We start from the raw sequence: 22,643 nt of genomic DNA, 5'->3' as shown, positions 1-22,643 counted from the left end.
TTTTTAAGAGAAATAGTCCTGTCTTTTAAATACGTAACAAGTTTCTTTTTGTTTACAAAAGCTGCATGTAATTTTTTTTTTTTTTTCTTTTTTTAGTGCGGCCTTCATAATCCTTTATTTGTTCATTGCATTGTCAAAGTTTCTCTATTAAATACACACTCATATCATTTATTCAACTACTGCTATTATTATTTCATTAGCTTTTTCAAGGTCACACAGTCCACACTGCGTTTTAGGCCTGACTGACACTGGATGCTAAAATGTCTAAATGGATGTATGGTAAAAAAATAAATAAATAAAGTACATCAGCAGAACAGATATTAAATGTGAACTATGCAGGACAAAGTGAATCGACTGATCTTATTCTTGCGGATCGGGTTGTGGTACTAATGGATGTGTAGAAAAATATAGCTGAAAGTTTGATGAAATAATATGAGACAACTGCAAAAGAAAAAAATAAACATTTATTTGATATTTACATAAGTTAAAAAAAAACATTTTGTAGTGTGACAGTAGCAGCAGCTCAGTACATCACATTTGTTTAGAAATATTCGTACGATGAACTTCTCATCCACGTTTCCACGATGGACCTCAACTGAGAGGCTGCGGCGTCGCCGGTTTGATCTCAACCGGTTCCAATTTGTCCGAGAGCACACAGAGAATTTTGTCAAACTTGTCGTGACGTTCTTTGCTGTCCGCCTCCGCTCCCGACTGGCCCCAGAAGAGGCGCAGGGCGAACTCGGTCTGGAAGGCCTCCAGCATCTCAGGGATGGGCGTCCAACCACCTGCGCAGGGAAAATTTGAAACAATTCCAAATTATAAGAAACATCTCAATGTTTGGGAATAATGTCACAGCGTTACCATGTGTGGCACGGCTGTTTGTTTATACTAGGGATGTACCGAAAGCAAAATTCTCAGAAATATTGGAAACACTTTGCCGAAAACCGAAAGGCTGAAAAATCCACACGTTTAATTTATTTTCTATTAAAAAATGTTCAATTAAAGGTAGTCCCCTGGTTACGAACAAGTTCCGTTTCTACGTTAAGCCGTAATCCGGAAGTAACCCATTAAGTCCCCCTAAATCTCAAAATAACTATCCAAAAATATGTATTATACGTCATTGTACTGTCCTCACCAAGTCCGAGCTAAACAGCGAGCTAAGCTCTGAAATGACGATGTCAGACGTCCGTGTTGTTTGCTGACTTTATTCAGCTGCTCATGACATCAACAGTTGCATAATGAAACTAAAATAAAATGAATTCAAATCATTTTCATCTTCAATAACAGGAATTCAAATTGAGTTTATTACTAGCTGCTGATACAGCAAAAAACAATCCACACAAAAGCATCACATAAACTCGCCCCAAGTATTCGACCACAAGTGAAAATGCACAATAAACAATATAAAAGGTGTTATGTCCAGACGTTGCCTCTGTGGATGCTTCACAAGCAACAAATGTGCGCGCAGGCTTGCAGCTGTAAACTATCCCCTCTCTCTGTCTCTCTCTCTCTCTCTCACTCACTTCTTCGTGAGCGTAAATGCGCTATTCCTCGTGTGTACATGCGCTCTTACTCGCGTGCAGAAGTACTACATGCTCTATGCTTCCTGCGCAAAAATAAAAGCATGCATCACAAAACAAAAGTCAACATGATAATTTTTTTTTTTTTTTAATGACTGGAGACTAAATTACTTAGACATAGACTTCGAAATTAATAGTGAAGTCTATGGTTGTAACACAGGACTACCTGAATTTCCGATTAATGCCCTCATTGGTTCTACAACCCTGGAGGCTTGAGAAATTTAGTTTGGGTGCCGACTAGGTGCTGACTCTGAAACCCCGTGGGAGTGTGCGCTCTATGTGTTCTGTCAGATTTTTCACCCCATCAGAAATTGTAACTAATGGCTCATTTGGGACACTTGAAAAAAGGGTCTCACGCCTACAATTGCTAAATTAAATGAGATCTCGACATATTGTTTGTTTGAAACTGTAGTTCACGACCACAACAAAAAGCTATTCCATTTTCGCTGAAACTAGTAAAGCTCTTCAAAAGGCTATAACAATCTCTCCTACTCCTTAAAATTAGACTCGGCGTTTTCTTGTGTAACTAGTGGAATCGATCGAGAACCATGGGAGTGGGCCAAGTTCTAGCGGCAACGAAGCTGAACGAAGTCGCTCCTGGCCGGATTAAACGCCGACTGGCAGAGGGGGTGTGGAAGTCGTGGGAAAAAGTGACAAAAAGAGGAAGTCGTTGTGTTATAAACATATTGTACTAAACCACAACAGATGCACATGTATGCATTTAAATACTACTTTACTTATATACTGTTTACTTGATTAAACTCCACACTACTCACGCACGGGCTCAAATATATTGTACTCGATGTGACGCGAAACTTCAATGGAAACCAACTTCAGAACGAGCGTGTAGCAACGACGAAACAAATGTATCTTATTTTCCTCCATCAATACTTCCAATGCGGACATGTTGGCCATGAGCCAGTAGTGATAGCTCGCCGTGTTTTGATTATGTCATCGCAAGAGGAATAACGTTTTTCACACTTTTCGGTGGTAAACTTTCGGCCTTTTAATGGAAATGCAATTTTATCTATTTTCGGCCGAGTGTTCGTCCGAATTTTCCGTCACATCACTAGTTTACACTTATTAATACAAAAAACAGATATCTTTAAGAACAAAAAGTGGGTGTAAACGTTTTTTTTTTTCCTTCCCCCTTTTGGGGGGTTCAGGTCAGGGATATTGCTTTTTTTAGTGACTTGACCTGACCTTGATACTTTCATATTTTTTTAGATCAAATATTGGCTTGACTCGACTTCTGCTGCTTGTTTATTTCATTTGGGTGCAGCGCAATGCCTCTTCTAGATGTTTGTTCTCCATTCTCTGACCTGAGGCTGCAGATTTCACAGCCCTATTGGATTTCAAGCATATTTAGTGATTTATACACTTGTAAGAGAACTTTAAAGTCTAATTCGTTTAAATTGACTATTCTATTGTAAAAACTTTAGAACAGGAGTAATATGCTCAGATCTCTGGGTACTGGTATCCTTAAGCAGCCTTGTCATCCTGGAAGGGAGAACCCTTGACCCCTATCTGCATTCCCTATTTAGGGTTTCTTCTTTTTTTGCTCAAAAAGAGATTTTTGCCCAATTCAGAGGTTAGCTCAGGGGAGGTGGGGTGGGTGTTCTTTGTCAACTGTGGGCCATTCAGATTTCATGTTGTGATTAAGGTCTATAGAAATAAAATGAATTAATATGGAGGTAGATTAACTGTATGGGACTGTGCATTGAGATCCAATAAGACCTCTACCCACACCTTTGCCAAGTCAGGGTTCAATCTTGCATCATTTAGAACTTTAAGAGCAGTGAGGAAGTTGGAAACCCCATTGAAACTTTTCAAAGAGTCCATATATATACTATATATATATATACAAGAAATTGCGAAATTGTCTGAAAACCACTTTCTCGACCATCTTGGCCAAGAACGGGATGTTTGAGATTGGCTTATTGTTTGCATAATTGCAAAATATCCAGCGTCCCCCCCACCCACCCCCTAGAGTTTAGGGAAGTTACCTGACTGAAGAGAGCAACTGTCAATTTGCTGCAAAACATTATAATGTAATTCGGTGCATTCCAATTAAAAACATTACAAGTAAATCCTAAAGTTGTAAAATGTACAGCATGAAAATAAAAGTGAAATATGTAAAATAGAAAAGATGTTATGACTTAAGAACCTTTTTTATTAAAAATAAATAAATAAATAAAAGTCAACTCCTGAAACAAAGTCATAAATATTGCCGATCAATAAAGCTGGAATTTATGGAGATTAAAAAAGTTAACAGTAATTAATTTAGATTTTTTTTTTTTTTTTCACGATTAGAAAACGTTATACTACAAGAAAATAGCAACAGTAAGAATTGTTTTTTGTACAGAAAAGAAATTAGGAGAGTACTTGAAAAAATGTTGGTAGAAAAAAAAAAGATAATTTATTTGGGAATAAGCCTTACAAAAATTGATTACTGAAATGTTTATCAGAATCAATTTCTAATATCTGAAGACCTAGGATTATGTGGTTGCACCTTCAGTATTTTGTTTTTACAAATAAAAAGTCATAATGTCATTAGAATTAGGCCTTAATAACAAAAGAATAGCTTTATTAATTTACATGAATATTTTTTTTTAGAGAATACAAGAGGTAATAAAGTCATATGTTTCAAGGAGAATGTATCAGCCACTTGGAAGGGTCTGAGTTGTATTGTTATACATGCGTGCACATGCGTACCCCCAAGCAGAGCGCTGGCGTGTCGCTGGTAGTCGCGGGCATGCAGGGCGTCGCGTCGCGCAGCCTGTAGGACGTTGTAGAGTGTCTGGCAGCCTCGCTCACTGTCCTCCACGGTGTCCTCGCCCTCCATCAACAGCAGCATGGGAACTAAGTGGGGCACGGCCACCGGACCCGCTAAAACACATTCTCAACACAAAACAAGATATGCATGAAAACAAACAGACAAGATGCATTTAGCTATGGAGAGAAAAGAAGTCAAAATAGTCTTAGGATATGTTAATTGAAATAGAAATATACACATTTAAAATATTGATTTTGAATCTATTCGATCATTTTGTCTTGAAAAGTAAATGCGGCCTCTTGGGTTTGAGCTGAATGGCTTTTTCTTTGATTTTACGCTCACGTCTTACCATCGCTGTCGTTCAGCGACTTCAAGAAGGGCTTAAGAGTCTTCTCGAACAGGACAGCACTCTCCGTGTGATTCCTCCGCAGTGAACGCCATGTCATCTCCAGTCTTACTATCTGCGCAATCAATCATTCACAATATAATGTGGACAGTTGTAATGGAAATTTTCAGGGAGAAGTCATTATCTTAATAGAATAAAGTCAAGTCATTTTTCAAATAAGAATCATTTTAACTTGCCATAGCAAAGAGCCAGATTCCCATTAATATGTAGTTGACATGATCCAATTTTAATATTCAATGTTTACATTAAACTCTTCACTCTGATTGGCTGTTGATAAGTGGGTAAGTATGAAGCACAAAGTGGGCAGATACTTGCATAATAAGGCTCGGTGTGAGTACACAAGAGGATTTGAAGTCTACTTATTTGCAGTGCTGTTTGACTTACAAAAGTGATTGCAATCAAATGACAAACCATATATGACAAACTTAAATTAGTGTGTGACCTAGTTCTGATCCATCTTATGTATAAAACAGTGAGGGGAAAATGCCATGCAAGTTTAGCTTTAATTCAGCACTGGTTAATATATTATATTTATAGTGGAAAACAACACAGACAAGACTGAAAAAGCAGTTTCTGCTCCTGCACCCCTCTTTGAAATAAACTGCTGTATTTTAAGCCAAAAGAACTGTTGTGTTTGATAGAAAAATATGTCTATATGCTGCCATAGCAGTTTCATGGCGCATTAAGCCCCCAAACTATTTTTAATTTGTCCGTTTTACACTGGAGACCTCCGTTTACAACTGTGTGCAACTGCTTTTGTTTCAACCCAGCCATAAAAAGAGGGTAAGTATTTATATTTATTATTCGAATTGTCTATCATTTTTAGCTTAGAATCATTGATTGATGTCTAATATTTAGTTTTTTTTTTTTTTCTTAAACTTGACTTTATAAAATCATTCACTTTCATAATTTAAACTTTTAAACATATTATGTCCCAAAGAAAAAAATAGTGTCTGTAAATAAGTCACGCGTATCTACCTCATAACTATCGCTTAATAGTACTTTTTTTTTTAATGTCGCATTTTCGCAGATATTTTACATGATAAATAATCCATCTATGCAAAGAAAATTTCAAAAAAAAAAAAAAGTTTAAAAGGATAAATATTTGAAAAAGAAAATCTCGACCACTACTCAATGTCTGCGATTTCTGCATTGTGACCCTTGTTATATTACCGTGTTTCACGCATAAAATCCCCAAAAAGTCCGGCTTTTGCCATTCACAGCTGTGTCTGGGTTTAGGAGATTTTTTTTTTTTTTTTTTTTTTTTTTTAAATGCCCTCCTGTTCAAAATCTTTCTTCCCTTGAGGTTTTAAGCTTTCCAATGACGTATCACATATGCATATACTGTAGGACAATTTTGAAATTTGGCCAAATTAGGGGTCTCAGAGCGGAACTTCAAGTCACCTGAGTGTTTTCCGCCATATATATCATCATATATATCAAAACAGGACCCAATCAACTGGCACAATCGTTGACATCTACTGTACTAATCGATCGTGATCAACGTTATTAGGCATCTCTTCACTGGAACACCTTAATCTTTTGAGGCATTAATCAGAGAGTCAGGTGTGTGCTGACTGCCATTAACAAGTTTTCAATGTGATTTGTTCATTATGAACACAACCACATCTCATTACAAGTGGATGTAAAAATTTATGCAACATTATTTTTACTTCTAAATTTTTTAAATTCTAAAAAATTTTCCCGTTTTTTTTCCAATGAAGTTGTACAGATTGTAGGTAACAGTGATTGAATACCTTTACATGCTTTACTTGACAAAATGTTGGCATTTGTACAAGGGTGTGTAGGATTTTTATGACAACAAAATACTTGCTCCACAGGAGCTTTCCTATAAATGTCACCGCAAAATGTATGTTGGGTGATTCCCAACTTGGCTGAGCAATGGCAGTTCCTGGCAAGGGCGGGTTGGGCAGTTGCCTAGGGCAGCAAATTGCTAAAGGCGCATGACGCAGGTGCACACAAGTGATTGTCTACAATTATAATTAGCACGAACTAGCATTGCAATGACGCCCCCTGTTGACTGCGGTTACTGTCTGCCACAACACCACAAGGATAAGGAGGCGGGGGAGGGGATTGGATCAGTTAACAGAGACATTCACCTCAGGTTGATTTTGATTCTTGATGTGCAAAGAATATTATAAATTTTATTTATTTATTTTATTTTATTTTATTTTATTTTATTTTATTTTATTTTATTTTATTTTATTTAAATATCTGACGTAGTTTGTTTCTTGAATATCTGATGTAGTTGCAAGCCATTTAATAGTTTAGCTGTTTAATTCATTTACTTTCTATTTAGAGCGGCTCTTATTTTGGAAACTGCTCGTGCCTTTTTGGTTCTGCGTTTCCCGGTTCATATGCCGGCTCGTTCAATGATGACGTGAGTATGCCTTGTAAAGTGAATTAAAGGCCCTGCACATAGATCGTGAACATTTCTCATAATGCTAGGTGGAGGAATAGTTGTGCTAAATGTGTTTTTGTGTCCGTTTTTTTCGCTCATTCACACTTGTAATTTTGTAGTTGTTAACTAGCTTTTAGCAGCTATGATTGTTAGCATCATATCAGAATAATTAATGTGAGCAGTTGAAGGGAGATAGCGTGGAAATGTTCACTGTAGTTGGTTTATAGTTAAAATGATGTGGTTGAACGTTTAATAAGGCAAACACAGAAAAAGGTCCGTGAATGTTGATGTATGTCTGTATGTTTTTCACCAGATAATAAATGTGTGTACATGTATGCAAACTTGCACGTGAGCCCAATAAAGTAGTTCATCTCCTGTGCTTGCTAACTGGAGCCCCTGTAGTGGTTAACACGTCTGAGCCAACTAGTCACAACTAGAACCTTTTACACTTTCCTTACTATTTCTACAATATTTTATTAATGCTTGTGATTTTAGATTAATATTCTCCTACACATACAGTATTTGTTGTTGTGCTCGTTCAACTTGTTTGATAGTGTTAATAATAAATGTAACATTCCTAACAAATCCTGTGTTTGGGTACCTGGGTTGCGCTAGGTACACTTCACGCTCTGTATTTTGTGGATCAACTGTTGTTGGTTTTTTTGTGATTGTTTTTGCCCAGGTTGCCCAGGACACAATGTAGGCTAGGAACACCACTGTGGTCGTGGTCTTTGCGTCTAAGGCAGCGGTGGCCCACCTGAGGCATGTCTAGTGCCTTCATGACGGCAGAGAAGGAATAGAGATCGTGGGCACGGTCTTTGAGGGCCTTCGCCAAGAGGATGAACTTATGTAGAACAGTGGCACGTTGGCTCACAGTGCCCGTGCAGCCGAGGATGTCCACGGCCACGCCCAGAGAGATCAGATGATGCCTGTGGGAATACTAGGCTTTATTACTGTAGCAAGTGCTATGAATTTTATTTTCAGATGTTCTTTTTTCTACTGTGCTCAGTACCTCTCGAGCAGGTCTCGCCGCAATTGTTGACCGTGCGGCAGCGTGATGAGCTCCAGCCCTGAGCCTACCCCCATGGCTTTCCTCTGCTCGGCTGTCACGCCTGTGATGCGCGCCACCTGGCAGTCCACGCTAAGCATATGCAGGGCGGTGTTGTCAGGATCTGAGCGGTTGAAGAGCTCCTTCAGAGCCAGCAGGACGCTCGGTTCCAGCGGCCGGTTGTTGTCCGGCAACAGAAGCGACTCAAAACGGTCCAGCCGGAAGCACGAGCTGCACTCTGTCTGCAACCGTCAGGGAAAAAAAAGATACTTTATTGAAATAGCAAGCCCCTTGGGACCTAGGTAAAAGGTATGCGCATATAAATCTGCTAGGAAAAAACTCTAGAAGACAGGATGGAATGTAAAATATAACTAAGCTTTATTATTACCAAGTAAAGATGGTATTTTTCTACCTTTCTGCATTAAAGGTACCAACGTGTAATATGGAGATGCAGTCAATGCAGTGATTTTCAATATTTCGGTAATAAAAGGTACCCACAAAGAATTTAAGGATGGCATGTCGACATTTTTGTTCAAAAGGTACTGACATGGAATTGAAATATGAATCCAACTGGCATTTTCAGCTTTCTCTTTGCAAGTTACCATCACAGAAGGGCAGGGTGAGCCAAACTTAAAGTAATTTTTTCACCTTTTTGAGTGAAAGGGGACAACATGGGATGTAGTAACATAGTTCACATTGCATTTCTATAGCTAATATACCTAAGATGCAGTCAACGCGACATCGGGTGTTTGGATGGGGGAATGTTGTCATTTTTGTCAACTGTTGGCCTTTGTTGTGGTGTTTTAAATTCTAATGCAACTCTAGTTGAAGGATGTTCTGTTGTGTCATGATTTGAGTTGGTACCTGTGGCCGTTCAAAGTGCTCCTTGTCAGGCAGTCGCGGCAGATGGGACACCACCTCGCTGCTATTGTCGGCATCAAGGAAGCCAAACGAGGTTTCGGTGATTCGTGCCCTGCTCTGCCACTTTTCCTCAGCACGCAGCCGATCTACGTGGCCTTTGCGTCGTGACTGCGGCACCTGAACACAACGAGGCAACAGATGTCAGCTCAAAGTCAATGGCAAAAATGATTTGAGATATGAGTGCTTTGTGCTACAAATGTGGTCTCAAAAAAATAATTTAACTCACAAGCCAAAGTACCACTTTACCTGAACGACCAGCTCGTCATAGAAAGCGGATGGGTCGTCGTCTTGGTCGGACAGCAGAACAGGTTGGGGTACTTTGGGGAACACGGCAGAGATCCGAAGTGGCTTAGGGGGCGCTCGGGAGTGCAGCTGGCCGTCGGACCCCCGCAACGTCACACCCCCACCTAAACAGTGAACAAAACATTAGATACATAATATAATGCCACTCTATTGAAAGATTCTGCTTTCACAAAGCGGATTGTTGATGTGTTGTTGTTGATCACATTTAATGACATTGTGTGTGCATGTTACCAGGGTAACAGGAACGGGTTTGCTGTGGCTTGGGGCTGAGAAGGGGTTCACTCCCTGTGCGAAACACTGGTGAGATGGGAGGGGGCCCAATTTCCTGGGGTCTTGTGTTCTGAGAAGCGCCTGTGTGATGAAAGAAAAAAATACTGCAGGAGGATTGGCCCCGAAGGCAACACCTGATTTGATCAAAGTATGTACCATCACGGTCATAAAGATTAATAGTAAGGGTGAAGAGAAAAGCGAGATAACAGACTATCCCTGAAAGAAACAACCAGCCTAATTAGCTCAGCATGATGTCTTGCAGGTTCCCCAATTCTTTCTCCCATTATTAGTGTGTTCACAGTGTGTGATGGGTACCAGGTCTCAGGTTGCTGTCCGACTGAGCCGATTGGAGTGAAGGCCTGGACCCGACTTTCTCCAGGTTGCCAGGGTGACTCCCGCTCCTGCTACACAAGAAGTAGGATGTAAAAGGAAGTGGGTTTTATTTCATTTTCATTCATTTTATTTCATTTGGTCCCTCCAGCGTTCCAATATAAGCAACTTCCCGCCCACCTGAGCAGAGGGTTGACGTGCACAGCGTCTCCCAGGGTACTGCTAAAGCTGAGCCTCTTGCTGCGTTGGTGTTGGGACTTCCCCACTGTGGAGCTCTTGTAGTCAGACTGCTGTCGTTCGGCAATGAGGCGCAAAGGCAGGGTCCTGTTTAGCGGGTGGAAGACAATGGCGCCTGAGGCTTGGGAGATGGGACGACGTCCGCCCACATAGAAACGGATTAGAGCAGGAACATTGTCGAAGCGGTCCTCCTCGAACTGGAACAGTTCACGCGAGTAGCCCTGTCTCACACACAAACAAACATAAGGACAAACACTTTTCCCCCCTGACATTATGGACAGTATCCATAATCATGTATCAAATACCGATCTGCATGTCACCATGTGATTTGCCACCATCTTGAGGTTTCTAAAGGAAATGTAAATCATTGGGGTTTGCCATCAATTAATCAACCAATGATTCCAAGGTCACAGCTATGATATACTGTGATATACTAGTATTAGTGATCTAACCTGAGCTCAAAACTCTAAAATCTCATTTGCTGACGCCAATGTCAATCACTGGGCCAAGCCCTGCATTTCACACATCCAAAGTCACAGAGGACAAAACAATAATACCTGTGCCTCACATGTGCATTTTTAATTGGAATTTTTATTTATTCATGATAAATCAGTTCGGATCAAATTCTTTAAATAATCTCAAAGAAATTCAGTAGAATAATCAATTATTTAAAAAAAAAAAAAAAAAAGCCCTGGTTAAGATTTTGCTAAATGATCCAAAACATAAAATCTGAATAGGCAAAATATAGCCTTAAGTGGTGTAAAGAATCAATAATAAGAAAAGGTCAACACACCTTTTTTGGTCTCAGGACCACTCGTATGATCTTAAAATGCATGGGCTCATTCCTCCAGTAGCAGCTGAGGACATAGTCGCCTGGGGATGAGCTGGAGTCGCGAACCAGGAAATCTCCATCCCTCTCGAACAGAGCCTCAGCGGCCTGAAGGACAACGTCATTGGTAGATTTTATGATTTACATCATACATGGATTCCCTATAAATTGTCACACCTCTCTGGAGATTGCTCCGTGGTACCAAGCGTGACTCCTGGGATCCTCGGTGCTGAGCTTCAACTCCTCTTCCAGCTCCTTCTTCAGGGAGTCCATCTCCTTGCGACCTCCAAACACCTGCACAGCACATCACCATGTGTTACATAAATAGAATAGAATAGAACAGAAAACCTTAATGCTTGGCCATAACATGCACAACATTATTAACTAAATTAAACTACAGTCAGCCTAAAGAAAAAAAACACACATGTTACAGTGTACAGAGATTTGAAATACACTGAATAAGTGACTAGCAGCAAATGCTCATGTAGTGGTAAAATAACAGTGCGTGCATGACATTTCAGTAATCACTTGATGGCTCACTTGATATGCTATTGATGTAACAATGCTAAAATGCGATAATGTAACTGCAAATATTGCATATTCAGTACCCAAATTATGCAGTACCCAGGTTGAGATAGATGTCTGAGAAAATAATACTCAGTGAGATGAATGTGACAATAGCATTTCAGTGCAAACTTGCGTTGCGTATGGTGACAGCTCTTGGATAGAAACAGTCATTTACTCTGTTTGTTTTGGCTGGTATGGCCCTCTAACACCTGCAAGAGGGCAACAGATTGGAGATGTGAAAGCTGGGGTGTGTATAGACCTTTGTGATGCTCCTTGGACTTCCTAGGTAACGATTTGTAAGATGGTGGATAAGGGAGTAAAAGGGCAGCCGATGTTAAATCAATGGCACATCATCAAATGTGTTAAATGCACTGCATGTCACTTCACCAATCACCATGCATCCATTTCATAGTAAATCGCAACGTTGATTATACTAATAATTAACCCATTTACTGCAAGTGTACAGGCGGGGGGGGTTCACTTGCAGGCACACTCAATGCAGGTGACAATTTCGTGGAGTAGGGGTTAACTTTTACTAGAAAACCGAAGACATGTAAGGTTCTGAGCAAAGTAATTGGGGTAATTGATAGGCAGTTCCACTGTCACGTGAAGGCATTCCATTCAGAATGCATGCATCGGACATTCTTGAATCATTGAATGAATCAATTTATTTAACGTATATTCGTTTTCACTTTTATTACATTTCCAAAATCATTCTACTGACTGCGGAACTGTGAGGGGTGGTAGTGGCAGAGCGGGGGGTTGACCTTTCACTGAACAAACCAGTTCCTCCTCCTGTCAGGTAGAGGACGAACCAAACCAACAAATGCATTGGTGTTAAATTCAATGCAAGATCGATGGCTTACTGATGTGGATGAGTAGCCTGTGTTCATGCCTTTTGACTGGTGCATCCCAACCTCTTTACAAAGTGCAGGCTTACGCCTGTGCATCAAATGACCTAAACCTGGCCAACCTTGGCCGCTGTCCTTGCCTAGATTCAAACAGCATATAAAAATAGGGCCATGTGTGTCAATTAAGCATGTCAAGGACCAGAGCTGTTCATCTTAATTAAAAAATTAATTAGTTAAAGTTACAAATTACAGATCAAAGATGTTTATATTATATGATTGAAGAATAAAAATACTTTATACAATATTGTAGAACATTTGGTATTTATTTTGATCAAATATATTAGTCTGCTAAAAAACACAAATGTAAGCTGACCATTAAAAAGTGCAAATCTCTGAAACTGTATGTTAGGCCTACTGCACAATAAGCAGAACATGATCCTTAAATATTCCATAAAGTAAGAATATCAAATATTGAACATTGAACACACAATTCAAGTTTGAGAACGCTACCTTTGAAATTCCCTGGACCGTCGCCGTTATCGCTGTCTTGTTATGTTTTCCAGAGCGTGCAGTAAAGCATGATCCACCTACCTCATCAATCATCATCGCGTTTGCAACAGCATCACCACCCCTTGCTTCCTCCCCCTCCCGCTCTGCTCTTTCCAGGCAAGAAGCAGCTAATGTATGACTAAACCAACTGTCGACAACTCACGCTTCATTGAACCAAATTGTAGTAACGTGCCCATTCACATCCTTAGTAATGGTAACGGTGTTGCAAAGATGGGAAAATAAATTTATTTGACTACTCACTACAAAAAAATAACGCCGTTAGAAACACTGTTATACTTAACACTGTCAAGGACTAGTAGCACACCACTAACACACTCTACAATAGGGAATGAGAAGGTGACTGATCATTTGCTGTGAATGAACTGTTCAATGATCATTCCTAAAGCAGTGAAAAATTCCTACAGTAGCTCTGCGGTGGACACGAAAATAGGGCCCCACGTGATAAAACGCATATTTCGTCAGCATGCATCAATCCCATAGCACGTGACTGTGCATCAAATACCCAGCACACATGCATGTTTACCTTCAGCTGGCTGAAGTATGCGGCAACACTCTTCCTTTTACTGGAAAACAGAGAATTCACAGGTGATTAGGACCACATTTTCATGCTCTCATTTTGAAATGTTCGATAACTTGATTTTTAAGGGTGAAACAACTAATCGAATAAAATCATTTGATTGATTGACTAATCGATCGATCGATTGATTAGTTGCAAACAAATTTGATAATCCATTTTTGCCGACAGCTATGAGTAGCCTCGTTTGGGTCTGTGTGTGACTGCGCATGCAACAGTGATTAGAGCAAGAGAGAGAGTTCACTGCTAGTCTGCTACACTCATGTTATGTTGCTGAATCAATAATACTGTGATACAAAGTGTCGAGAGTTAGATTGTCTTTTGTGTTGTTAGATTCAGTGTGCCTCCGTCTGAAGTGAGTAAATGATGACGATTGTATTGTTTATATCCTTTGTTGATGAGACATTACTAATTAGCACGGAGCGCTAAGCCAGTTGCCGATCATGCTAATCAGTGTCTGTAGTGTCCGTTTGCATTGTGTTTTGGAGAAGCATCTTAGCGCTTAGTTATTGTCATATAGTAAAGCTGTCTCATTTTTTATAAAGAAACCACACACATAAACCCATTCATATACAATGGGGCAAATAAGTATTTAGTCAACCACTAATTGTGCAAGTTCTCCCACTTGAAAATATTAGAGAGGCCTGTAATTGTCAACATGGGTAAACCTAAACAATGAGAGACCGAATGTGTGTGTGTGTGTGGGTGTGTGTGTGTGTGTGGGGGGGGGGGGGGGGGTATGGGACAGAAGATCACATTGTTTTATTTCTAAAGAATTTATTTGCAAATCATGGTGGAAAATAGGTATTTGGTCAATACCAAAAGTTCATCTCAATACTTTGTTATGTACCCTTTGTTGGCAATAACGGAGAACAAACGTTTTCTGTGACTCTTCACAAGCTTTTCACACACTGTTGCTGGTATTTTGGCTCATTCCTCCATGCAGATCTCCTCTTCAGCAGTGATGTTTTGGGGCTGTCGTTGGTGGTTGACTAAATACCTATTTGCCCCACTGTAACTGCTGAGAGTCTCCTTTGAACACAAGCTTTCATTGAAACCGTAAATTGTCATACAAGAGAGAGTGTTTTGAAATTGGATTTGGATTGTATTTATGGACAACTGTTTGATAAAGAAACGGATTCATTACAGTCTGCCTCATCCTTATTCGGAAGCTTAGTCATTGAAACAATCTATATCAGCGCTTTGCCCACAAGAAAAAAAACTATAAGAACTATTTTTTAATTGAATGAACAGGACTTTTGTCTGTTTGGTGTACTGAAAAAAATCTTTTTGTGTAGTGTTTTATGAACCTTTACCAAAAACATGTAGTTAAAACAGAACAGTTATAGACTACAGTACAGTTAAGTCAGGAAGCTGTAATGAAATATTATTTTTGAAGGAAATAGTATTCCATTTTGTCTTCGTTACTTACAACACGTCTAAAAGAACTTCAAGTAACTGTATTTTTCGGACTATAAGTCGCACCTGAGTATAAGTCGCGCCAGCCATAAAACGGCCAACGAAGAGGGAAAAAATCATATTAAGTGGCACTGGAGTATAAGTCACATTTTTTGGGTAAATTTACTTGATAAAATCCAACACATAGAACAGATATGTCATCTTGAAAGGCAAATTAAAATGAAAATACAATAGAGAAAAACATGCTGAATAAGTGCACAGTGTGATAATGTTACATGATGCATGAACAACAAAATGCGAACATGGCCGGTATGTTAACTTAACATAGCTATGAAGAGTTATTCAGATACTGTAACTATAGCATAAAAAACATGCTAACAAGTTTACCAAACCATCAGTGTCACTCCAAAACACCAAAATAACATGTGAAATGATATAATAAAGTGTTAATAATTTCATACATAAGTCGCTCCAGAGTATAAGTCGCACCCCCAGCCAAACCATGAAAAAAAACTGCGACTTACAGTTCGAAAAATATGGTAAATTTTGAAGGTAATTGCAAAAGTGACATTTTTCCGATTAATCGATTAATCGTCTAATTATCCGATTAATCGGTTATAAAAAATAATCATTAGTTGCGGCCCTAGGTTTTTTTTTTGTTTTTTAAATCGACATTTTTTAATATAATCATGCCAGATTACTAATAAGGAAAGACAACATACAGTTGTGGTCAAAAGTTTACATACACTTGTGAAGAACATAATGTCATGGCTCTCTTGAGTTTCCAGTTATTTCTACAACTCTGATTTTTCTCTGATAGAGTGATTGGAACAGATACTTCTTTGTCACAAAAAACATTCATGAAGTTTGGTTCTTTTATGACTTTATTATGGGTTAACAGAAAAAGTGATCAAATCTGCTGGGTCAAAAATATACATACAGCAACACGAATTAGTAATTTCTTGTGAGTGATTATTGACTTGAACAATCATTGACTTGAACAAGTCAGGAAAGTCACTTGGAGCCATTTCAAAGCAGCTGCAGGTCCCAAGAGCAACAGTGCAAACAATTGTTTGTAAGTATAAAGTGCATGGCACTGTTTTGTCACTGCCACGATCAGGAAGAAAACGCAAGCTATCACCTGCTGCTGAGAGAAAATTGGTCAGGAGGGTGAAGATTCAACCGAGAATCACCAAAAAGCAGATCTGCCAAGAATTAGAAGCTGCTGGAACACAGGTGTCAGTGTCCACAGTCAAGCGTGTTTTGCATCTCCATGGACTGAGAGGCTGCCATGCAAGAAGGAAGCCCTTGCTCCAAAAGCGGCACCTTAAGTCTCGACTGAAGTTTGCTGCTGATCACATGGACAAAGATAAGACCTTCTGGAGGAAAGTTCTGTGGTCAGACGAAACAAAAATCAAGCTGTTTGGCCATAATGCCCAGCAATATGTTTGGAGGAGAAAAGGTGAGGCCTTTAACCCCAAGAACACCATGCCTACCGTCAAGCACGGTGGTGGTAGTATTATGCTGTGGGGCTGTTTTGCTGCCGATGGAACTGGTGCTTTACAGAGAGTAAATGGGATAATGAAGAAGGAGGATTACCTTCAAATTCTTCAAGATAACCTAACGTCATCAGCCCGAAGATTGGGTCTTGGGCGCAGTTGGGTGTTCCAACAGGACAATGACCCCAAACACACATCAAAAGTGGTAATGGAATGGCTAAATCAGGCTAGAATTAAGGTTTTCGAATGGCCTTCCCAAAGTCCCATTGAGAACTTGTGGACAATGCTGAAGAAACAAGTCCATGTCAGAAAGCCATCAAATTTAACTGAACTGCACCAATTCTGTCAAGAGGAGTGGTCAAAGATTCAACCAGAAGCTTGCCAGAAGCTTGTGGATGGCTACCAAAAGCGCCTAATTGAAGTGAAAATGGCCAAGGGACATGTTACCAAATATTAGCGCTGCTGTATGTATATTTTTGACCCAGCAGATTTGATCACTTTTTGTTGTTCACCCATAATAAAGTCATAAAAGAACCAAACTTCATGAATGTTTTTTGTGACAAAGAAGTATCTGTTCCAATCACTCTATCAGATAAAAATCAGAGTTGTAGAAATAACTGGAAACTCAAGAGAGCCATGACATTATGTTCTTCACAAGTGTATGTAAACTTTTGACCACAACTGTACTTTCCAAGCTACCTGCCTGATTTTGCATGCTGATAATACTGCTGCGCTAATGAAATATTCATGTGGCACTCCCTTATTTTTTCCCTTTAAATACTTGTGCAGGACAATGTAGGACATCAGCCGCTACCAAAACCCATGTTTTCCAGAGACAGACTTTGAATAGCCTCCCTTTTCCCGTCTGTCCTTCCTTCCTCCTGCTGCCGCCTCATGTGTCAAGGGAACGCTCCAGGGTCGAGCTCATTGCCATCATGGCCTTGGATTTATAGTGTTTTGTGGCATCTGCTCACATGACATAACCTCGTTTGACGCTTTATTAGACATTCCAATGTCAGATTGTCATTAATTTCTTAAACCATCAGTAAAAAGAAGACATTGATTACATTTTAATGCCTTTATTTTGACTTTTAACATGTCAACAATACACTATTTGTTCAACTCCACTATTTGTTTCGATGCTGAGTATCGCTCATTTGTAGAACAGATGCACAGACTAAAAATATTGCAGCTATTCTGATAATGTGTAAATAAAAGTTATTTCCAGAAAACAAGATTTTCTTTAAATGGAAAACTTTGGGAGCAGGAACAAACAGACCTAACCCTATCCACAAACTGAGTCTGGTTGGCCAGGATAATATGGGCAAAATGATTTATTTAATAGCAATTACGTACACTTACAGAATAAATAAATAAATAAATATAATGAAACAGGCCACAATCAAAAATGATGGTACACTGAGAAAAGAATGAAAGTCATGTGATCAAAGGGAAATGTTTAACCAAGGTGTGCCCACAATGAGCATGGCAAGGTGTCTTCAAACTTGTAATCAGTAAGTCATTTTAAAGGTTGTCAAGTGGTCATACTAATCATCGTTTTTATTTATAATATTCATTTATTTACTAGTTATTATTATTATTAGTTATCATTATTATTATTATTATTTATGTCAATTGTTTGTCTTTGAAGCCCTTGGGGATCTTTTTTTTTTTTTTTTTTTTTTGAATGATTTACTGCTATACAAATGAACTTTTAATCAACATTGCACATTTGGTCACATTTACACCACATGGACCAGAGGAAATGAAGAAAAGAGTTGTTTCAAATTAAAAAGAAAAAAAATATGGAGAGGCATGTCAGAGGATATGAATCCCTACTAAGCAACCCTATCAATATAAAAAGTGAGATTTATCACTTAAAGACGTAAAATTTATCACATATACAAGGTGAGTAACATCCTGTCTAAGGGGCGTTGGTCCTCACACCTGAATCACCTGAGCATGCGAGTTGTCCAATAAATCTGCCTAGCAACAACTATCTGGTTGGCTATGATAAATGTCAAGCACATTTTTTAAAAAGATAGAAATAAAATGAGACAGTTTGTTACATTGGTTAATAAAATAGTGCAAAAGGGGTGTAAACTGTATGGTGAGAACATTGTGGGCGCGGTACTTCCTGGGTCTTTAGGAGAGAAAAAAATAATACAATATAATTTGTTGTAACATTTGACATGTAACACGTCACGTGCCACAGACGCAAGTTTAATACTTACAGTGGAATCGTCATGTCAATACGTGAAAGTAAGACGATTATTTCGTGCAAACTTGTTTTATGGTCCCGCCTGAGCCCATAAAGTTTGGTTTGAAAAAAGAAAAGAAAAGAAAAGAAAGAAACGCAGGGAGGGGACAAGTAGGACGCAATGGCGGTCGTTTCCCTACCTGTCGTTCACAGCTTTTTCGTCCAGCGCATTTTGACGCTCTGTGGTCCGAAAAGAACTCAAGACAACCTTCGACCCGGTCCCTCCCAGCTTACCGCCCTCTTTTTCCTACTCCGCCTCGCCAGCCCGCCTCTCTGGCCGGCGTGTTCTCACATGCCTTCCCCCGACACTCCCTCGCTCCCCGAGCCCGGGGCAGCGGTGCCCAAACGCCGCTATCTGGACACATTCCTCGGATACCGACACAAGTCGAACCGCCTCCTCACCTGTCATCAAGTAGGCCGCCGCTTGGTGTCTATAAACCTGCATTTTATACTTCATCGTGACTCTCGTTTACGGGACGAAAATGTTAAACCTCTAGTTCAAATATCTCATACATTTAATTCTTTCAGGGATATTGATCACCACAGTGAACAGCTATTCACTAAAGACCTTTAACCCTTTATAGAGCAAGTAATTATGTAATGTTTTTATATATATATATATATATATATATATATATATATATATATATATATATATATATATATATATATATATATATATATATATATATATATATATAATTTTTTTTTATACTTAAGAGTTTTAAATCCTTTATAGGACAAATGACTATTTTGGGTCATTACCAAATCTTAAATATTAACAATTATTATATCCATATCTATATATTAATTCATTTTCCAAGCTGCTTACCCTCACGAGGGTCACGGGGGTGCTGGAGCCAATCTCAGCTAACTATGCCGTAGGCGGGGTACACCCTGACTCAGTTGCCAGTCAATCGCAGGGCACAAGGAGACAAACAACCATTTGTGCACACACTCTACTTAGGGACAATATAGAGTGTTCAATCAGCCTACCATGCATGTTTTTGGAATGTGGCGGCAAACCGGAGTGCCCGGTGCAAATACACGCAGGGACGGGGAGAACATGCAAACTCCACACAGGAAACCCTTGATCTCAGAACTCTGCGACGGACGTGCGAACCACTCTGGCACCATGCAGCCTTATATATTATATATATAGCGGAAAACATTCAGGTGACTCAAAGTTCCGCTCTGAGACAGCCAATTTGGCCAACTTTCAAAATTGTCCAATATGCATGTGTGATACATCATTGGAAAGCTTCAAATCTCAATTTTCTGGGGGAAGAAAAATTTTGAACAGGAGGGCATTTAAAAAAAAATTTTTTTTTAATGAATAAATAAACAGCAAAACCCTATCTGGAGGTGAAAACACGCGAGAGCAGAATTACAGACGCCACGAATTTAACGAGATATTATCGCGTACTTACCTTGTTTCGATCCAAAAACTCCATGTCGCATGTATCGCTGAGTGTCAAGACACAGCTGTGAATGGCCACAGCTGGAATTTGGGGGGATTTTAAGGGTGAAACATGGTAATATAACAAGGGTCGCGATGCAGAAATCGCAGACGTCAGAAGTGGTCGAGATTTTCTTTTCATATATTTACCCTTTTAAACTGCTTTTTCAGACTTGTCTGTGTTTTCTGCCGTTTATATATATATATATATGTGTGTGTGTGTGTATGTATATATATATATATATATGTATATATATATATGTGTATGTATATATATTTATATATGTGTGTGTGTGTGTGTGTGTATATATATGTATATATATATATATGTGTATGTATATATATTTATATGTGTGTGTGTGTATATATATGTATATATATGTGTATATATGTATATATATATATATATGTATATATACCTATGTATATATATAATATATTTTTTTAAATTATTATTTATTATTATTTTAATTTTATTTTCTTAATGATTCTAAGTAAAAAAAAAAAATTTTAAATGCAATGTTGATAAAAACTAAATGAATTAAATTAAATGAATAAGAACAGAAATACACAGTTTACAGCCCCAAGTAACACTCTAAAGTTGAGATTCTTTTTTTATAGTGTTTAACTACTTGCATTACACTGATGGCGATAGAAATCCAATTCATTTAGACCAGGAAGACTGGCTGTAAATGGTCGTATTTCAGTGCCATTGACAGCCCTAATCCGTTTTGACTGGGAGGAGCGAATGAACGAATGTTTGTGTAACGCTGTCATTGACAGCCAATAAGTTAAATTAGAGTCCTGCAAGGGTAAGAAAAAAATACATAATCGGGGGGTTGTACCAAAATTGTTAAAATGCTATGTTTCATTCATTCATTAATTCATTCATTCATCCATCTTCTGTCCTGCTTATCCTCACAAGGGGTCACAGGGGTGCTGGAGCCTATCCCAGCTAACTATGGGCAGGAGGCGGGGTACACCTTGAACTGGTTGCCAGCCAATCGCAGGGCACATATAGACAATTAACTCATCACACTTATAATAAACTTATGGAACATTTAGAGCAGTGGTTCTTAACCTGGGTTCAATCAAACCCCAGGGGTTCGGCGAGTAAGTCTAAGGGGTTCAGCAAAGGTAAAGAAACACAGAGCCCTATTTTCGTACGTTGATTAAATCTAGGCAAAGTGGCTTTTAGACCAGGTTTGGGACTGGTTTGCTCCCAATTTAAATTTAAAGGCTTAATACATTCTTTTAACTGCTAGTCCTCAATCTGATGGGAGTAGGAATTGGTTTGCTCAGTGGAAGGTTAACTCGCACTTAGTATGAGGGAATACAACAGACCAATGGGCAGTGTGGTCTCAAATTTTGACCTGTTAACAAAACATGCTGTCAAAAGAAGAGAAGAATTTTGAACGGGAATTTGCTACATTTTTAGCTTGCTAGCTTAGACATATCGGTTTTGAATTTGAAAAGAATAGGCTCCGGCACCTCCCCGGCTCTCGTGAGGAAAAAAAGCATGGAAAATGAATGAATGAATGAATGAATGAATGAATGAATGCTTTACTATCTAATTCAGTCGGGTTTGGTGAATCCACATACAGTATGAAACCTGTGGGGTTCGGTACCTTTAGCAAGGTTAAGAACCACTGATTTAGAGTGTTCAATAGCCTACTATTCATATTTAGGGGATGTGGGAGGAAGCCGGAGTACCCAGAGAAAACCCAACAGGGCATGGGGAGAACATGCAAACTCAACACAGGAAGGCCGGAGCCCGGGATTCAACCCCTTGATCTCTGAAAAGTGAGGCGGGAATGCTAAACGCTCACCTTACTGCCATCTAGACTATTTGGGTGTAATTGTACAGTACATGGGACTTGTTTCCAATCGTTTGTCCTACCTTGAACCCGCCACTACTGCTACATTCAAGTTTTTCAACTTTTCCGTTAGGCCAATTGACATTCCCAAAAAAAGAAAACATTTAAAAATATTTTGGGAAGGGATATCACTCGATATTTCCTTCGAGTGATAAAAATGGTCAAGTCTTAAATGAAAACATGTTGCCAAAACAACAGTAGAATTATTTTGGTCTTGGAATAGCGTACTGCACGAATGCTATTTTTAAACTGTGACGTCGCCATCGTAACGTGGAAGTGGGACATTTTCGACACGCCCTCGCATACAAACCATGTTATTTCTGGTTATTTTCTCCGGTAATCAATCAAAAAAGAACATGCCGATCAGGCACTGCTGATATGGAACTTGTAGAAACCACTCTAGACATTATGACATATGAAGAGTGTTTTCTTCACACGTTTCCCG

General features: G+C 39.1%; 1 protein-coding gene across 4 annotated transcripts in view; it reads right to left on the bottom strand.

The window, feature by feature from the left end:
• Positions 1–71: 71 nt before the first annotated feature.
• The window catches only part of sh2d3a (SH2 domain containing 3A), a 29,668-nt gene continuing 7,096 nt past the window's right edge, over positions 72–22,643 (bottom strand). For 2 of the 4 annotated variants that reach the window (XM_057842664.1, XM_057842667.1), the window contains exons 6-18: positions 13,634–13,673; positions 11,300–11,416; positions 11,087–11,230; positions 10,237–10,514; positions 10,042–10,130; positions 9,688–9,807; positions 9,400–9,560; positions 9,097–9,270; positions 8,197–8,474; positions 7,942–8,113; positions 4,706–4,817; positions 4,296–4,481; positions 72–785 (exon numbers count right to left, since the gene is read on the bottom strand). In XM_057842664.1, the coding sequence (XP_057698647.1) occupies positions 592–785; positions 4,296–4,481; positions 4,706–4,817; positions 7,942–8,113; positions 8,197–8,474; positions 9,097–9,270; positions 9,400–9,560; positions 9,688–9,807; positions 10,042–10,130; positions 10,237–10,514; positions 11,087–11,230; positions 11,300–11,416; positions 13,634–13,673 (2,065 nt within the window). In that variant the 3' untranslated portion in view covers positions 72–591. The remainder of the gene's footprint in view (positions 786–4,295; positions 4,482–4,705; positions 4,818–7,941; positions 8,114–8,196; positions 8,475–9,096; positions 9,271–9,399; positions 9,561–9,687; positions 9,808–10,041; positions 10,131–10,236; positions 10,515–11,086; positions 11,231–11,299; positions 11,417–13,633; positions 13,674–22,643) is intronic. The other 2 variants (XM_057842666.1, XM_057842665.1) reach the window with 2 other exon arrangements.

The sequence above is a fragment of the Corythoichthys intestinalis genome, chromosome 8, assembly GCF_030265065.1.
Source record: "Corythoichthys intestinalis isolate RoL2023-P3 chromosome 8, ASM3026506v1, whole genome shotgun sequence".
Taxonomy (NCBI): domain Eukaryota; kingdom Metazoa; phylum Chordata; class Actinopteri; order Syngnathiformes; family Syngnathidae; genus Corythoichthys; species Corythoichthys intestinalis.
Note: the sequence above shows the minus strand (reverse complement) of the source record. Positions and strands in the feature narration are given on the sequence as shown.